Consider the following 18,735-nt stretch of genomic DNA (forward strand, 5'->3'; position numbering starts at 1 on the left):
ACCGGCTGCAGGGTGCCCTGAGGAGGGTGCCCTGAGGAGGGTGCCCTGAGGAGGGTGCGGGGGGCTGGCACAGTGCCATCCGCCCCAGCCTGCTGCCTCTGCCACAGAGCAGTTGCTGGAGTCTGGGTTTGCTCGCGGGGTGCGTGAATAGCAGGGCAGGAAGAGGGGACTAGGCAGGAGCACAGGCTGCTGTGTACGTGATGAGACACCTAGATGGCTCGTAAGGACAGATTGGAATGTAAGGGCATGGATCCACATTACGGCCAAGCACATGGTGGTGGCAAGAAGCATACCTGCACACCCCTGTGTTGACTAGTTGGAGGACTAAACTGGTAGAAAGCTGAAAAATGTGATTTATTTTCTACTAGCTTAGCTTTCTGAAGTAGATGGGGACACGCGTCCATGCTGCCAAACATCCTCTTTTGGTGGCTGCTCAGCACTGGGGCAGTGATGGGAACTGCGCTGGAGGAGCAGGAAAGCTGCACCCCTGTGTCTCCTCCTGCCCTGCATATTCAGAGAAAGGTTTCTAAATGCCCCTTTCCCCAGGCCAGGAGAGGATYCTGGCTGTACAGGTTGCTCCTGTTTTTTGGGTAATGAGTTAAAATACAGCAAAGATGAATGGAGTGCCCCTAAAGTAGTTTCTAGATACCTGAAAACATTTTGAATGTTTTGTATGTAAATACTTTCTTCCAGTCAGAGATGAGTGGATTTTGAGTATGCCAACATGCTTAGTTTTAGCGTCCAAGTACAGGTTTCAGAAATGTCAGAATGTTTGTTTTGACCTTTATGAAACATTTTTGTTTGGGGCTTTCTTTGTGAAAGCTGGGGCAGGGGGAGAGCGGCCAGCAATGCCCTCAGCAGGGCTACAGGCAGCCTCCTCCCAGGACGAGTCTGCCTGCCCTGGTCACTTTATATAGGGGAGTCTGGCATGCGTTTGAGTGCAAAGCTGAGCTAACCCCGAGGCTCTGTGCCCACCTTGACGTGGGGCTGAGCTGCAGTGGGGGGTTAGTTGCCTGGCCTCAGAGCCAAGCAAGACCATCTCAGTGTCGGTGTCTCAGCAGCTGCCCTGCATAGCACGGGGCTGTGCTTGAGGAATTTGCTGAAGGGCAGTCAACACAGACGTCACAGCTCTGCTAACTGAGACACACACGGGGAAAGAGAGAGCTGGGCTCTCCGTGGGACTTGGTGCAGCGCCGTGTTGGGAGCAGGCGGCTCTGTGTGAACAGGAAAGCTTCACAACAGCAAATAGCCCTGAGGAGACAGGTAAAAGCAGCCTCAGTGAGATGGGGGCACCCCCCAGAGACGGGGCGAGCGCTGCTGAGTGCGCGAGCTGCGTTGCTGCTGGAGAGCAGAGYTGCTCTGCTCAYGCGCCTGCTCAACTAAACGTTCCCYGGRTAATTTTCACTGAACTTTTCCTAGTTAGGTGTTTTTTTCCACAGAAAAGCCTCTTAAGCTCACCGGGTAAATGTTGACAGGCCACCACAAGATGTCCCCATTTCCCACATAACAGCAGTACGTTGGGGGAGGGACACACTCCTTTTGTCTTCGCCTGGGCTTTTTTTACTGAAATTCATGCCTAATATTGCACCCGGGTTCTTCACTGAGGTGTCTCTCTGCCCTGGCTGCAGATGAGTGAGAATTGGCATTTTCATGACACATAGTGGTTTCTGCAGTAAGTGGAGTCGCTGCCACCGTGGCTGCTCTGTGCCCTGTTACTGTAAATAACAACCAAGGTCCTCAGGGGATGCTGCAGTCAGACTGCTCGCGGCAAAATGCACCCAAAGAACCTGAGATCTGCTCTTTAATATTGTTCAGTAATAACACCGTGCGCGTTGCATGCGATCAGGTGAGCCCAGGGGACACGACTGACCAACATGTCCCACCAAAATCAGCCCAGCTGCCCCGCGGCTTTGCACCCACAGCCTCCTCTGTGGCCCAGCCTGAGCAACGCCTGCCCTTGTAGCTTGATAAGGGTTTCCCAGGCTGGCTGCTGCGTTGGCTKTCGGGCAGTGGCACATCTGCTTTTCCCCCCCCGCTCCCTGCAGTGAGCGTGTTGGCTGCAGGGAGGCACCAAGTGCCAGCTTCTTAAACAGCTCTCAGCGCTGGTGCTGAGCTACTGGCTTCCTTTTCTGCTCAGCTTTCTCTCGATGCAGCTCTAGTTTTTGACATACTGAGGCCCTTCGGTTTTGCTTTCAGGCCATAGGAAGCAAAGAAGGCCAGGACTCTCTTGATGCTTGTGCTCTTTCAGATTACATCAAATGTTTAGGAATTGCCATCATAAATAGCTTTTTAACCAGCGGAAGCAGCAAACTAGAGCATGGGCAGATGTGCAGGTGTTTATGGCGGTGTCTCAAAGCGCCTGTAATTGTCATATGAAATATGTCTCAAAAGGAGGGCATTAAGACTGCTAAAAACTAATGAAYGGCAATGTGCTAATTTGTAATTACTTAGCCTGAGGTGGCAGCAAAATCAACGATCTGCATCAAAGTTTGAGGCAGGTGTTTTGATTTTCTTCATCAATCTCTTCAGCCTAATCCCGTTGGCCAAGAAGGCCAACGGGATCCTGGGGTGCATTAAGAAAAGCRTCTCCAGCAGGTCGAGGGAAGTGATCATCCCCCTCTACTCAGCCCTGGTGAGGCCACATCTGGAGTACTGCGTCCAGTTCTGGGCTCCCCAGTACAAGAGGGATGTGGAGCTGCTGGAGAGAGTCCAGCGCAGGGCTACCAGGATGATCAGGGGCCTGGAACATCTRCYMTATGAGCAAAGGCTGAGGGAGCTGGGTCTGTTCAGCCTGGAGAAGAGGAGGCTGAGGGGGGACCTGATCAGCRTGTATAAATACCTCAAGGGAGGCAGTGAGGAGGAGGGGGGCGGCTCTTTTCAGCGGTGGGCAGGGATAGGACTAGAGGAAATGGCTTCAAACTGAAGCATCGGAAGTTCCACAGGAACTTAAGGAAGCATTTCTTCACTGTGAGGGTGACAAAGCACTGGAACAGGCTGCCCAGAGAGGTTGTGGAGTCTCCTTCTTTGGAGATCTTTAAAACCCGCTTGGATGCAGCCCTGTGCCACGTGCTCTAGGTGACCCTGCGTGAGCAGGGGGGTTGGACTCGATGACCTCTGAGGTCCCTTCCAACCTTCGGCATTCTATGATTCTATGATTTTATGATCTCCCTTCTTCGATGTTGGAAGGATGCAGCGTTTTAGCGAAACTTTTATTCTTCTAGCCCTGTGCTTTTGCAGGGGTTTGTTACCTAAAATTTGCAAAGGAAATGTGTGGTCCTATCTGGGGGTGTAGCTGACCCTCAGATTTCTGATCTGAGTCCTGCAGCTTCTTGTGGCGAGCAGTCAAGTACGAAACACCCACTGACCCATTTACTTGTATCCTTGCTGATTACTGGCAGCTTGGCTGCCTGTGCAGATCAGCTCAGTGAGTTCTATTATATGCTTTATTTATAGCATGCAGATTGTCTTTTCTGTGTGAGTTAGTATGACCTCCATTTCAGCAGGAGAGTGAAACATTATTGGGCTGGCGCTGCCAGCAGGTGTAAATCACCTCCAGATCCACCCGTTTTCCACAAATTCAGGGTCTGGTTGACTTATCACACTGACATCCTGTCATTGCCAATCTTCATTATTGCAATTCTCCACGTGTCATGAAGGCAGCAAAGGGTACAAGTTTTATATAAAAAGGCACACGATACCATTGCTTTCCTATAGAAAGGTGTTGTGTTACAAAATATTTTTTTAGGAAGCTCTCCTAATGCCTTACTTGCTGGTAGGTCTTCCATGGGTAAAGCTTGCTCTGTTTTTCTGGGAGCTGACCTCCATGGAGTGACTGTCTTGTTAAATGCCATGTGATTTATGGCTGTTTCATTATCTGAGACTACACTATATATACCGAGGCCGGGGCTAGCGCCTGCAGGTCAGCTCTGTGGCAGCTGTTATTTCATTGTATTTTCTTAATAAATTATTCTTGAAATGCCCTTGGATTTTACATCTGGATGTAATGAATTAATGGATGCAAAAATAGCATTCTGGATATGATGTATATTTTCCCCTAGGGATTTGCTCTACGTGATGCTTACAAAGCTACAGGTTTTCTTTCTTTCATTTATTAGTTCTTGTTCTGGATTCAGTCTTCTCCTTCTGACCCAACCAGCGTAAGTCTGGTGGGGAGGACCAGCTCTGATTTGGTGTAGAGAAACACAACATGTTTCCCTAACACCTAAAGGGAGCAGAGAGCTGCCTTCCTTCGCCACGTGTCGCCTTTTGTCTCCACATTTGCCCCATGCAGTCCAGCAGATGYGAGCTGGAAAGCTGGAAACTGCCATTTACATCACCTCCAAACCTGCAAAGCAGGAAGGAGATATTTTGTTATTAGAAGAGGCTTTGAGATTTGGGAATGTAAGCAGAGAGTAGTACCCCTATTTGCTTGCGGTCTCCCCATCTTTTCATACTCCTTTCATAGGCTGGGGTAGAATTTCTGAGGTCTGGGCTTTGCAAACTTTATATTTTGGAGAGCCCAGGGTGCAGGTATAGCTRAGAGCCGTGTAAATCACCAGGTAATGATAAGAAGTATAGCACTGTTTTGAAGAAGTATATAATCTTGTAGATAGAAAGCAGCTGGATATTTTTTGGGATCTGGTTATTTTGAAATAACCAGAACCAGAAAGCAGGAGAACAAAGTTAACACGTTTCTTAAAGCATACGGTATAAAAATGAAGCAAACTTGCAAACGCACTATAGGAATTGCCCTGGTGTTTCCTTCCATCTTTGGCCTTTCCCGACAGCTCTTAGCTCAAGTAGTTTGGAGTTCAGAACACATTGGCACCAACAGTAACCTTAATTCCTTCTSGGTTATTTTCCTGAGGTAGACAACTGCTTTCATCTTTTTTTTGTAGAATATTAAAAGTACTGCTCTCTTTCAGCCTGTGATACTGCAGCTCCGGCATCATTTACTGCTACAGCAATCTGAGGGTCTTGCATGTAAGTCAGTACAGATGTGCAGAATGGTCTTCACAAGATCTGATTTTTTAAAACCTTCAAAGCAGAAGATTGCAGAAGTTTCTCTGCAGAACTGCGTTTGCAGTTTCCTTCCTGGCTTTCCTGAAGTCGCTCTGAGCTGCTGCAGCTCCGTATGCCTGAATCCAGCCATGTTAGCGGCAGCATACAGACTTGTCTCATGACAAAGTGATCCGTATTTATAGTGGGAATATTCCCATTGTGGCACCGCTCCCACTGCTGGCCCCGTGCCTGCCTGTTGGCTGGAGCTGAAGGGGGTCTGTGTCCTGCCCATGGGGCAGCCCCTCACTCGCTCTGGGCTTTAAGACCTAGAGTCACTTTATGCAACTGTGCGAGGAGTGACAAAGCAAAACGTGTTAGTTATGGAAGGGGTGGCTGGTCTGTCCTGATCACAGGATCCTTGGTTTGCAGCGTCCGAGCACGTGAGTATTCCTGTTTATTCCGAGCAGGCCACTCCAGTCCTTGACCTGAGTTAGACCAGCCTTTGCCTGGGTTCCTGAGCAGGTCAGGGCAAGAAGTGGCTGCAGGGCAGCTGATCCCGGGAAGGTTTAACTGAGCCTGCCCTTTTCCTCGTACGAGCGAGGGGATGGGATGGATGACATCCAGCAGGGAGTCTTCCATATTCAAGCAGTATGTTGAACACTAGAGGCATAAGTGGAAGCAGCAGAATTCAGTCAAGAAGGAAGAGACATTTACAGGGCTTGTTCTACAGCTCTTCAGGAAAGGTACCGTTTTCCAGGGTGTTCCTATACTGTCTTTTTGTTAGACAGTAACTGAGGCAATTGTAGCTGAGTTTTGCAGTGTCTTTTCGAYAGTTATCAATTCTGTAGGAATTCCCAGTGGGACAGAAAATAAACAGTGTAAAATGGGGTGACCCATTCCTGCATTTCCATGCTTGAAATCCTGTCAGCATTCTTCTAGAAAGGAAAGGAAAGTACTCTAACCTTTGATATCATGTCATTATAGGTCAGATTTTGTCCCAAATTAAATTCAATCTCAGACAGACTCCCTAACTGTATGAAAATCAGCTCATTCAGCGGCCAGTTTTATTCTGAAAAGGCCTCTGCTGCAGTAATGGGGCGTRTAGGAATGTCGTGTGCTGGCTAAGGAATTATAGGACGATTCAGGCACCTCAGTTCTCCTCAGCTCCCAGAGGAGCTCCCGAAGCCCCGCTCGGTGCTGCCCAGCGCTCCTGAGGCTGCGAGCGCCTCACGAGCCTCCCCGGCCGCTCTCCCGCTGAGCCCTGCCCTAAAAGGCGCCCGCGCCAGGAACTAGATGAGGGCCGGCAGCAGAAACAAGGGAACAAATGACTATTTCCAGCCAGCAGCTGTGTCAGCAGAACCCGCAGCGGGGAGAAGGCGGGTGGCAGCAGCAGGAGGAGGGCAYGTGGGCCCGGCGGAGCCCCACAGGCAGTGCCTTCCTGGGGGACACTGGCGAGCTGCACAGGCCGTGAGGTGCTCACGGGTACCGTGGGGCTCTTGGAGGCATCCAGGCGACACGAATTAGAAGTAGCGGCTCTGGAAAATCGGAGCCAACCCCTGGCTGACACCGCAGCTTCACGTTACTCTCCAGACCTTTAAGCCCCAGCACCTTTGCTCCAGTGGTGTAAAACTGCCTTTTATGTGAGTTCAAGGCATAAGCAGAGGTTACTTAACGCRCTTTAGTCATCGTGTCATGGATGCCGAGGCAAGCAGGGAGCTCTTGAGACCTCCTCCTGAGCCGGACAGCCTTGACCCCCTTTCCCTGCTGCTTGGGGGGGGGGTCTCCCTTTGCGATTCCTTAAGGACACGTGCAGCCCCCGCCCTGTTGTCCTTAGCAAGCGGTGGTGGCCTTGGAAGATCCGGGTGGCCCTTGGAGGAACCGGGCACCCTGTCCCCCCAGCTCCCACACGAGGCTAAGCAAAGATTTATGGGGCAAAAATGAAGCGTGGCGACGTGCCTGACACGTTCCTGACAAAGGAAGGGTCCAGGAGCCGTGCGGAGGAGCTCAGTGAAGAGCGGCAGCGGGAGCGCGCGGCAGCGGTGGCACCACAGAGTCCTGAGCGCCGGCTGCGCGTGGGGACGCRAGTGGCAGGTGGCTCTGCCCTGCGCGGAGGCCCTCGCGCTGCCGGACACAGATTAGGAGCTGCCTTGGCAGGCAGAGAAGGAGGGAGTGACTGCTCGAGAGCAGAACAAACCAAACCCGCCTCGACAAGCACTGTTTGCCTTGGCCCCGCGCGAGAAACAGCTGCAGGAGCCGTCCCGCGCCACCTCTGGGGCAGAATTCCCCACAATGAGTAATTGCCGGTTGCTCAAACCGAGTTATAGCACCTAGGACCCTTTTTCCTTGTATTTTTAATATGAAGTTTTAATAAGAGGTTTATGGCTTTTTTTTTCACATATTAATAGAGGGACCAGAAAGCCATAAAGGTGGGTATTAAGGTTCAACTATGTATAAGCGAGGCACAGGAAACTTCATATGGAAGAAAGCACATCTTCAAGTGGGCTTTGCTTTGCCAAACATCTTTTACAATCCTATCTTTTCAAAAGGAAAACCTTGTATTTTCCAAGGAAATGGGCTTCTTTGGGAAGAATTTGACGGCTTTTAATTTGTTTTTATTTGGTGTCATATTTACATACAATCTAGTATGCAGAATATTTTCTGAATTTAGTTCCGTATTTCTGAATTCCTATTTTCTGCATTATTTTCAGACCCAAAAAGCTGCAGTTCTTGTAGGATTATGCAAGTTTCTACGCTTGCCACAACAGCAGCAGGAAGTTGGGTGCTCAGGAATCCAGACCTGCTTCTCTGTCTTCTGTCTTGATTTATAGAACATGTTCTAATATGTCTTCTTGAACCAGCTTTAAGTGTTAACATGACACCTGCTGAAACCAGAGCAGTGGCTTTCTAATTGCAAGGACCAGACAGCAGATTTTAATTTCTTATTCCTTTAGGAAGTCTTCCCAGATACAATTACTTCTAATTCATGAAGCTTATTAAAGTCCAGTGCAAATATAAGCAAATGTATTAGAAATGTGCAACCCATTACTTCAGAATCTTTACAGCACCTTGCCAATTTATTTAATAACCAACCACTCTACTGTAATTTTTCTGGTCAGTGCATTAAACTGAAACGTAACCATAACCGATGTATATTATATTCACCATGACCTTTTTACTTACAGCATCACTGTCTAGTCAAATGCCCCTTTACAGACAATTACACAACTTATCCAAATGGAAATGTCAAATTGAAAATAGTAAATAACATAAGAGTAGTCATAGGATTTAAGTAGAATYGTAGCTGTATTCCATGTGCTAAATCACTATCACCTTTGTAACATGGTCATGTTTCAACAACAACATGGCACTGTGCTCCTGGGCTGCTTCTAGCTATAGGGCACACCACAAAAACAGCAGTTTGAAACATTTCCTGTCCTGGTACAGAAAAACACGAGTTTTCCGACAAAATGTGACATCCTAACAGCAGAGGGAGAAAGAAGAGGATAGCAGCCAATGCTGTTGAGTCTCATTTTTCAAAAGTAGCCACTCTGTGGAGCCTGCTGCACCCCTTGCAGCTTGGTCAGGTTTTTCTGCATTACCTGGAAAATAAACTTGGTGTCATGAAAGGCATAATCCACAGGGGAACATTCCCTGCTCTGGCGGTGTGACAGGATGCAAGCAAGGAGCTGTACCTAGAAGGTTGCCCTTCCGAGTCCAGCCCCGGAGTGTGACCGCTGAATTAACTCCTCTTGATGGGATTATCCGGGAGGAGACGGGAACATTGGAAGTAATTAACAAACACCAGGACTCAGCTTCGGTGATGTGCTTCCTTAAGCTGCCATGAAACTGATGGAGATGTGCAGGATTTTCCATCAGCAGTTCATTCTGTCACTAAATGCTGCTGAACTGCTCTTATATAAAAGAGCGAACGAGTGGTTTCTAACTAAAACTGCATGCAGAAATAGTGTGCGTGTGGGTGTGTGTATATATATATGTAGTACATACCTTCTTATAGAGGATGATGCTCGCTGTTTCTCCACTTTTTGTCATACTCAGTTAAAAATGCTAGCTGTTCATTATCATTTGCAATACCTAGCAATTCAATGTATGTGATACCTGTTTTCCAATGAAGATTAGGTAAGATGTAGTAATACAGCGTCTTACTGCTGTTTGGGTTAGGGAATGATGTCCTCAAAAAAGCTACATGCACACATTGCTCCGAGGTTGGGCTTAGTTCCTTGAATTCTTCTGTCAATTGCAAAAGATTCATCATCTATTTACAAAAGGTTGTGAGTTATTGTTTGTGTCACAAGTGTTGCTTCTGCAGTGTGCTAAGGATCAGATGTACAAGATTACTGCTATGTACCAGTGAAAAGTTCAGTTTGCAGATAATGTGACAGGCTCCTGAAAACTGCTAAAAAGTGTGTGTTTTTTTTTTCTTTTTTTAAATCAACATTGAAACTCCGTGGCAGATGTATCAGGCTAAAACTGTGATCATTTTAAAGTCCTGCCCAGCTTCCTTAGCGGAATGATTATCCAAGGTGTTCTCACCAACACTGACTCACTGACATCCCGTAGTTTCCACTTGACACCACTGGTGTATAAAGCAGGGAGCTGTTGGCTACTAAGAATTTCATGGAATCATAGAATCATAGAATGCTTAATGTTGGAAGGGACCTTTAGAGGTCATCTAGTCCAACCCTCCTGCACACACAGGGTCACCTAGAGCACATGGCACAGGGCTGCATCCAAGCAGGTATTAAAGATCTCCAGAGAAGGAGACTCCACCACCTCTCTGGGCAGCCTGTTTCAGGGCTCTGACACCCTCACTGTTAAGAAATGTTTTCTTCAGTTTCTGTGGAACTTCTGATGCTTTAATGACAGAAGAAGGAATTTCAGCCTGGCATTTTAGCCCTGTTTCTGAATCAGTTTTAATAGATTCTAACCAAAATAGCATGTCTGCCCACAACCTGTTTCCCAGATTCTAACCAAAATAGCATGTCTGCCCACAACCTGTTTCCCATGCGTAGGTAAACCCGATCCCCACTACAACCCCAGGTAGTCCCTTGAGGTCTCTGAGAACCATGTCTGCTGACCTGTGCTTAGGTGCAGGATGGGGCCTGGCTCTTCATGGGAACTCAGTATACGCTGCACTCAGTTTTGCAGATTTGGGGAAATTATACTCACGCTTTCACACACATCTCGATTTTAGCAGGGCACCTGCTCTGTGGGGACGCAGACAGCTCCGTTGAGACTGCTCCAGAAGAGACGGAAGCGCAAGACTTGGAATTGTCTGATGAGGCCGATAAGATGGGCAAGGTGAGAAATGTTCATTTTCACATGACACGGAGCCAAAGCACCACAGACTCACAGCTGATGTGCTGGCTTCACAGCTGTGCACAATTAGAACATCTTTTCTGGGAAAACACTGATCATAAGGAGTTTACAGCTCTAATTCTGGCATGTCACTATCTGTTGAGAAAGACTTGTGCCCCTTTTCCTTACAGAGAGAAATTCTCATTTTCATCATCTTGTGATGTTTCCAGGTGGTTTTTTGAGGGTTCTTGCAGGTCATCTGAAGCAAAAGATCAGATGGATTACTACTACAGCTTCCTGTTCTTTCTTGATTTCAAGGCATGTAAATTACAATATTTCCTTAAATCAATAGCATAGTGCACACGATAGTTTTTAAATACAAACTAATTAGACCCAATCTACCTTAAATTGAAGCAAAACTCCAATTAAAGCTAAGAGGCTGTGCAAATGCATTGCTAATTGCCACCGATTAAGTTTTACTGTGGTTGGAGTTTGTACTTGCTGCACAAACTAGGGAGCTTCACTGGTAYTGGGGAGCTTCACACAAAGTTACCTGTGATAGATAGTGGCTTTTGAGGCAGGATCGAGCAAAAATATTTTCCAGGCACTGATTGCTTTAAAGTATTTGTTGCATAAGTGATGTTGAGAGCTTATTTTCTCCTTGAGTATCAATTCTCATTGGATTTATGTTTATGTAAAGGTATATTTTTTTGTCTCAGCTCTTGTTTTAGATAAAATGTGTCGTAGTGAGTCCTGAACTGGTCTCTGTGCTATTCTGTTTGCCTATTGTAGTGAAAGGAAGGAAAAGACCCTGGCCTCTTGTTTCCTGATCTCTTATGTCACCCTAGCCTGTACTTTTGTCTTTGATAGCCAGACAGTGGAAGTCAGATAAGAGAAAAACATTCCTCCACATGAAATATATGTGGAACTTGCCTACAAAGAAGGTGATTGCTTCTGCAGTTTGTTTCCAGGGTGGTTTTATTTATTTTTTCTTTTTACAGAGCCTTTTCTTGTAAGTACAAAGAATTGGGGTTTTTTTTGAGAAAGTGGAATTATTTGTTGGTTCTCATAGATTTTTAACTGGGAGTGCTTGGGATTTTCCTATGTTCTGGGAAGCCTGTAYTGTTAAGCACTGAAGCTGTGGACAAGCACTGAGTACAACACGTAGCTGCTTGGGGAATAGATGTTCTTGCTGTGTTTTCTCTAGCTCGCTATTTYGGAGCAATGTGAGAGGCTGTGGGGTTCCGTTTTGCATCCTGCCTCCTGGATCTTCAGAGCTGTAAGTGCCTTGAGCAAGACAGAAGGATTACGTGATTAGCCCAGCGGTGCAGCAGATTTAGTTAAACTGAGAAATGTGTGTTAGCGGCTCTATGCTTAATATTCATACAATGGAAGAGTAATTCCTAAGTCTAAGAAGCCCCAGTTCCAGGGAGAAGAAAGAAAATCTGTCTTTCTATAATGGAAATGTTGTTGATACACTCTTTTCTTTTAAAATTCAGAAACAGTATGTGTTGTTTGTACGATGTAGAGGGGATTTAGAGTATTTACCTCTTCATATTTTGCCTGTCAAGAAACAGATCGCTTAACTGTTTTCCATGGAAGAGGCATATACTTACCTCTAGTGTGTGTGTGTGTGTGTGTGTGTGTGTRTACATATATACATACATGTATGTATACATATATGTATATATGCAGTGTGCTCATCTTGATAATCTCTAATGCCTCTGTCCCTTTCCATAGAGAACTGTGTGCCCAGTGGGCTCTTTTTGTGGTTCTTCCCTATCTAAGGGCATAGGAATCCTTGCGTTATTTTGCTGCATCTGGCAAGAATTCCAGTGAATGGTAGAGGGCAGAATTGTCATTGCTCAAATATTACATCTTTGATATGATTGCGAGCGGGGGGGAGMGGGGGAAAGGCCACAGACTAAGAAACTTTTAAAAATTGACTTGATAAGGGTCTGCTTAATGCCTTTGCTTTCCCGTGTGCTTGGGAAAGCCGCCCTGCATGGGGGAATAGTGAGTGTGCCAGTGTCACTTGCAGCTCCATGGAAAATCGCAGCCTTGCAGGGGCCGCGAGGGGGAAGGCGCTGGAGTTTCCCTGCCCTACTGCCGCACCTTTCCTGGGATTAAGGAGCGCGGATTRGGCTGTGACCCTGCTGCCATCTCGCCCAGGCTTGGGGTGTATAAACTGAAAGGCTCTGAAAGGCCCTTGTGCCTCCAGGAGCGCCCRTGCCCATCCGCGGCTTCCAGCGCCTCCTGTGGATGGAAGCACGGTCGGGGGGAAGCGCGGTGAGGGGGAGGCCATCTCCTCTTTTCTCTTGCTGCTTTCCCTGCCCCCTGGGCAGGAGCAGGGCAGGGCTCCCCAGGCTCTCCRCCGCAGGAGCAGCCCCATTCAGCAGCCCCGGAGGCTGCCGGCTCCCCGGCAGGGCTGCCTGTCCCACCGTGGAGGCAGCGTTCACAGCCCTGCGTGGCAGCGCTTGGCTTGCCCTCAGCCTTGCAAGGCCCGGCTCTGAACGGGGCCTAGGCCCACGGCCACCTCCACGCTCCGCTGGGGGTGAGAGCTCCCCGTTCCCGGCCAGCGGAGCGATTCTCCATGTGAGTTAATAATTCATGGGAAGAGGAGAGGAGCGCTATACCGCGGCTCCTCTCTGCACGCTYCTGTGCCTCAAGCAGACTTGCTATGAAGGTAAGTTGTGCGCCTGCCTCCCAAATGCCAGACCCAGGGCCCTTCCAGCTTCTCTGTAACACTGTCACATAAATGGCCACATAGCATAGGAGGTGCTTGGATGTGCCTCTCCTCCTCCTCCCTTCCACCTCTCCCTTCGCCCTCAGCATGTATGCATGTGGGTGTGGGTTTGCTCAGGAACGGTGTATTTGTCTCTTAATCCCTAAAAGCCTCCAAGCTGTTGAAGGCAGTGGAGGATTGGAGGGTACAYCAGCAGCTTTGAGGATCCTTAGAAACTCCTGTCTTCTCTGTGTCCTTGAGAATGGAGCCATGAGGAGAGATTGCAAAACGTGCAGTTTACTTCTCCTTTGCTATCCTCAAAGGAATTGTAACAACAAGCAAAAGAGAAAATGACTATGAAAGTGCAATGATAAAACATGAGACGCGCATTTCCAGAGAGGGTGGAGGCATTTGCAGCGCTGCGGGAGGCCGTAGCACTCCGAATTTGCTCCAGTCTGGTTTCGTGAAGCCTCCCCTATGTCCAGCAGCTCTCAGTTTACATCTGCATACATGGAACTGAGCAGGTCTTGTTCTCTGGGTGAGAACTGGGCAGATTTTGCTCTCTGGGCGTTTGCTTCTCCCTCTAAGGGGTGCAGCTGACTCCTAACTTTCCCAGCTCTCCCCGTTTTATGTGGGAGCCAAGACTGAAGAGGAGAGTAACTGCTGAAACAGCTGCTTGCCCCTGTGGTGATCTGGTTGCTTTGGTTTGACTCTTCAAATAGCACAGAATAAATGGAGGTTCAAAGGAGGCACCTGAGGACAGGTTATACAAATAGGCACTTAATGTTGCGGGTTAGCAAAAGCTTAGGCATGGGCTGTGTTACCTCCTAAGATCAGTCTTCATGCRTATTGCTTCCTATAACAGACCGCGTCCTTTGAGTTAGGCGGTGTTTCTAGAACTGTAATCAATTAAAACACTGCAGGACACTTGTTTTTTCCTGGTTTCTAATTCAAGACCCCTGCCTCTAGAAGCAGTTAATTACCTTGCAGCGCCGCTGTCGCGGTCGACCTGGGCACGTGCTTGTGTCCTTCAGAGGCATCTTGCGTAAGGAAATAGCTGGTCTTCTCTCTGCAGCAAGAGTTATTCAGAAACCAGAATTAAATCTCAAAACCTTCAATGTGTCACAAGGGATGCAAAAGGATTAAAATAGGGATTTGAGGGGGAAGGCTTTCCAGTAACAGAGCCGGCTTTTTTAAAGATCTTTTTAATTCTGTGCTTCTGTCCCTTCAGATATTTAATATTCTTATGCGGTGCCGTCTATAGCCAATCGGCTCCTGCTCAGCCACAGGCAAGACACATTTATATTCCAGGGCTGCCTTCACATCTCCTCTTCTGCGTGTCAGCCTTTTTGCCGGAGTTTCCCCGCCGGTGACTCCACGAAGAGCAGCGTTGAGCTCCCGGCCGCAGCTTGCGCCCAGCTCCGCAGGCCTAGGGCACAGGGGGAAGGCGCCGGCCAGGGCAGTGCGGCCGCCACCCTTTCCCCTGGGAACGCAGCAGGCTCCCGGCTGGTGCGCTGAGCACGCAGCCTTGGGCTGGAGCAGGAAAGCCGGATCACCTCGGCCGGGGATGTGGTGGAGCGGGGTTTCTCCCCGAGCCGAGCTGGAAGGCGCCGAGTGACACTTCTGCCGCCACTGCCCGGCCCGCGATGTCGGCGCTCTGGAGAGGTGACCGCAAGCTGAGGGGCGAAGGCATCGCAAGAGCTGGCGGCGCCCTGAACCGCGGGCTCTGCTTGGTGAGCTGGCGTGCCGGGTGGCGTGCCTCGTCTGTGCAATCGGCGGCTAACGGGGTTCTCGTGCTGTTTGGATTTTAAGGCGGTAAATCGGAGGCTAAGCTGAAATGCCGAGAGCCAGCGGAGGCACTTTGTTGCTGTGCAGTGTCGTTAAGAAAGTGGCTAATGCGTGAAAAAAATGCAGTTTGCCTGAATTTTATTTGGGAGATCAGTAATGCATAGGAGATTGTTGCCTGTTACAGACACAGGTGCTGCGTGCTTTTTAAGAAGGCATTCTCCCTGATGCTCAGGCATCTATAGATTTTTTTTTTTATAAGGGGAGCACCAGAGGAAATTGCAGTCCCAAGCTATAGATAGGGTGGGTGGCTGGAACTGCCCACAGAGGACCACAGGAGCGGCTCGGTGGCTCTGCGGAAGGGCTCCCTGCAGGAAGGGCAGGGATGTGAGCGGGGCACCCTGCAGAGCCCCTGCCGTCGCCTGTGAGGGCAAGTGCCTTTTGCAGCCCCCTCGTGCAGACAGCTTGTCACATTTCCTGGATGGGGTTGCTGGTGGAATCCTGCCTCAGGAGCGATGCAGTAATTCTCCTGCGAAAGCCCAGCTCAGTGCTGTCATTTTAGTCCCTGCAAACGGAGCTGCTTTGGGGAGATGAAGGCTTTTGGTTGTATTCCAGATCTTCCCGATTCTACCTGCTTTCTGTAGGAAGGTGGTGGCAGAGACAATCCTGTTAATGCTGTTTGGGAATGTGGAGCAAAGCAGTTGGGTTCTGAACCTCCCTGGGTGCTACATCACTCTACCTGGTCTCTCTAGAAACTCATTTCAAAGCACATAGGAGCTAGAGGGTAGAAGAGGCTGCACTGAGGAGCAAACTAGGCAGCTGGTTCTGGAGCAAGCAGGAAGAGGCTCTTCAGTGTTAATGCGCTTGAGATTCTTTTCTCCATCTGAAAAGTAGCAGGTGGATGATGCTTGTGAGAAAATATTTAAAGCATATGGGGAGAAGAGGGGGCAAAGCAGGCCTTAAAGGTGGCGTTGGCCAGAACTGGATGTGGGTGAAGTCAATGAGTTTTTTGGAAAGTACGTGTATGTGGAGAGGCTTTTAAGTCTTCCAGAATTCTTTTTCGAGTATGGGTGTGAGTGCTCCTTAAGGGGCAGCCTATTTGACACTTGTTCAATTTTTAGATATTCGTTGGTGTTTACCCTAGTTTCACATTCCGAATGGATTTTCCCCACGTTTCTTTGGGTGACCCATCTTTCCCTGCAACATATTGCAAGCGAACACCCAGCATGGTGAGCTGTCTGCAGAGTATCAAGCAGGAACTGTTAAAGTCACTTTATATGGAATCAAGCTCCAAAAATAAACAAAGTTTTTACGTGTTTTAACTATTCTTAATTGTGCCTTTTGCTCCTGTAATAACATGTTGCCACATATGCCATCCTCAAATACTCTTTCAGGAAGCTTTCCTTACAAAGCTAAATGTACCTGTGGAAAACCCTACATGTTCTGTGTCTCTGCAGGCTCAGATTAACATCTGTTTACTGTCAGTTCCCGTCACTTGTCACCATAGCAGGTCGCTCCACATTTATTTTTTCCAGCACTGAAGCCTGGCTTTCACCTCCTGTGTGGATTCCTCCATGAGCACAGGAGGAATCTTGGTGAGAAATGAATTGCCTGGACTGCTAGATCCAGCTCTCAGTGGAATGTGCCACACCAGAAGCTGGATTAGTTAGGGATGGACTGGTCCGACTCACTGGAGGTTTTATTTGTTTTGGGGGAGATGGCGGAAAGGAAGAGATTTTTTTTCTTACTTCTCCTTAACTTACCACATTTTTTCCTTCTACTTGCTGTGAAGTTACATCTCAGATCTTGAAGATGAATGCTCTCTCTGTAATAAACTATGTCCAAGAGGCACCCTTGTATGGACAGTCAACTTATATTTGTATCCTAAAGGAAATGATCCCTTTGCTAACAGGCATCTTTACTAGTATACCTAACTATGGTCCACATAGGTAGGTCTCTGCAGCCGTAAAGTGGCTTTGGGGAAAGCAATTGTGTTATGGAAGAAAATCTGTTTCTTGGCTAAAATAGCTGATGCCTCTCCAGGGTGTGACGGATGTCAACTGGGAGGAAAATAGCTCTATGTGAGCACACTGTGCAGCTTAGCAAATGCAGAGATTTTCAGCACTGGGTCATCGGAGGTCTGTAGCAGTTCAGGCTCCTCCTGCTGGTAGGTTGGTGTGAGCGAGGGCAATTTTCCCAGTGCAAATTGGTTGCGTATGTGTGTGTTTGTGGGCTTTTTTTTCCTCCTTTTTTTTTTTTCCTTGTTCTTTTTCTCTCTCCTCCATATTCTATGTCAGAAGAGGCACATTTCAGGTGAGTTATTCAGATACGGACTGCAGCCATGTAGCAGCAGTTGGTGGTAAGCCTCCAAATCTGGATTAAGACAGAGTGGCAGGATTAATCTTGGAAGCTGAGAGGTGTGTGATCAAGCAGAGCTGCTCTTTGCCCCGCTGGGCCTCGCGGTGGGAAGAGGATGCCCCACGGGGCTGCTGCAGCAACCCTAGACGCCGGGGCTGCCGTCACTGACACTGGAGACCGAACCCGCTCGGCCACTTGTCCGTGTAGCAGAAGATGCACCAGGAGCCTCTGGCAGGAGGGAGGTGAGGGGAGGATAACGCTCTCTGTACAGAGACAGCTGATTAAACATTGAAGCAACCAGCGCCGTGCAGAAGCTCTGAAAACACTGGTTTGCGAGGAGGACATTGGGCGTGCAAGGCACCCTCCTGCCCAAGGAGTTTGCACGGGAAGGGGCCCGAGGCTGCGGCTCTGCGGGTGCCCGCTTCGCTGCGCGGCCGCTCCAGCAGCTTCTGCGCCGCTGTTGGCTTCTCGCTGGTGTTGACGCAGCCATTCAGGGGCCTGTTGCAGACTGGATTAGGGAACTGGCAGAGGGCAGGGAGGGTGTTTGGTTTGCACTGACATTTTTAGTTCCTACTTCTGGTCCTTGGGGCTTTTGTTTTTTGGTTTGATTCTAACTGCTGGACCAGCACATTTTAACTAAAGTTCATCTGAAAACAGGAGTGTTACTGAAGAACATTTCAGTTAGTTTGGGTAACTCTCTTTACTTTCTGCTTATCTGCTGGCACCAAGAGACAGGACAGACAGACAGCTAAACGGACATGTGCAGCTGTGGGTTTTGGTGGCTTTCAAAGAGCCCCCAGACCACTGAACTGCCTAACTCCAGAGACTTCTTGACTCCCTCTTTCCTGCAGCACTTGCCTAAAATATTACCCCGATCTTTTCTCTTCCTTCTTTTTTAAAGAGCACAGAACAGGTCGCTGCTTTCTGTCGCAGTCTGCATGACATGAATCCTTCTGAGTCGAGTGCTCATCCTCAGGAATCCACTGGACCCCAGCTGGCCACCATGAGACAGCTGACAGACGCAGACAAGCTCCGAAAGGTTATTTGTGAACTTCTCGAAACCGAACGCACCTATGTCAAAGTAAGGGGCTCAACATGTGATCTCAGCCTAGTAATATTTCTCCTCCTTTTACAGAGCTTTGCTAGTCGCTTTTCTACTTCAAAATACATATTTGTGCATGTGTCTTTTGCTAATTTACTCTTCTAGTGACAGATTTGCATGCAACTTTAACAAATCTCTGAAGTAAGCAGGCATGCAGCATTCTAATTGCATTACTTGGGAGTGACCTTGGAGTGGAGGTAGGCAGGTGAATACGGTTTCATGACATCTTACATTCATTTTGTAATGAAAACTGTAAATATCTTAAATTCTGTGAAAGCTAAATCTGTGCTTTATGCATGACAAGGAAATATTCACAGACTAGATAGACTGTGATCTTTGTCTTTGTGATCTTTTTTTTTTTTCTTTAGGACTTAAACTGTCTGATGGAGAGATACCTGAAGCCTCTACAAAAAGAAACTTTCCTCACACCAGATGAGGTATGTCAGCA

The 18,735-nt window shown here is 48.2% G+C and overlaps 1 protein-coding gene across 3 annotated transcripts in view; it reads left to right on the forward strand.

Annotated features, from left to right (window-relative positions):
- The window catches only part of TIAM1 (T cell lymphoma invasion and metastasis 1), an 80,784-nt gene that overhangs the window by 45,783 nt on the left and 16,266 nt on the right, over positions 1-18,735 (forward strand). Inside the window, exons 13-15 of one of the 3 annotated variants that reach the window (XM_026033652.1) lie at positions 10,214-10,320; positions 18,087-18,266; positions 18,656-18,724. In XM_026033652.1, coding sequence (XP_025889437.1) covers positions 10,214-10,320; positions 18,087-18,266; positions 18,656-18,724 — 356 coding nt within the window. Of the gene's footprint in view, positions 1-10,213; positions 10,321-14,641; positions 14,776-17,814; positions 17,876-18,086; positions 18,267-18,655; positions 18,725-18,735 lie in introns of those variants that run through there. The other 2 variants (XM_026033653.1, XM_026033654.1) reach the window with 2 other exon arrangements.

Source organism: Nothoprocta perdicaria, unplaced genomic scaffold, assembly GCF_003342845.1.
Source record: "Nothoprocta perdicaria isolate Ctin4 unplaced genomic scaffold, notPer1 scaffold_130, whole genome shotgun sequence".
Lineage (NCBI taxonomy): Eukaryota > Metazoa > Chordata > Aves > Tinamiformes > Tinamidae > Nothoprocta > Nothoprocta perdicaria.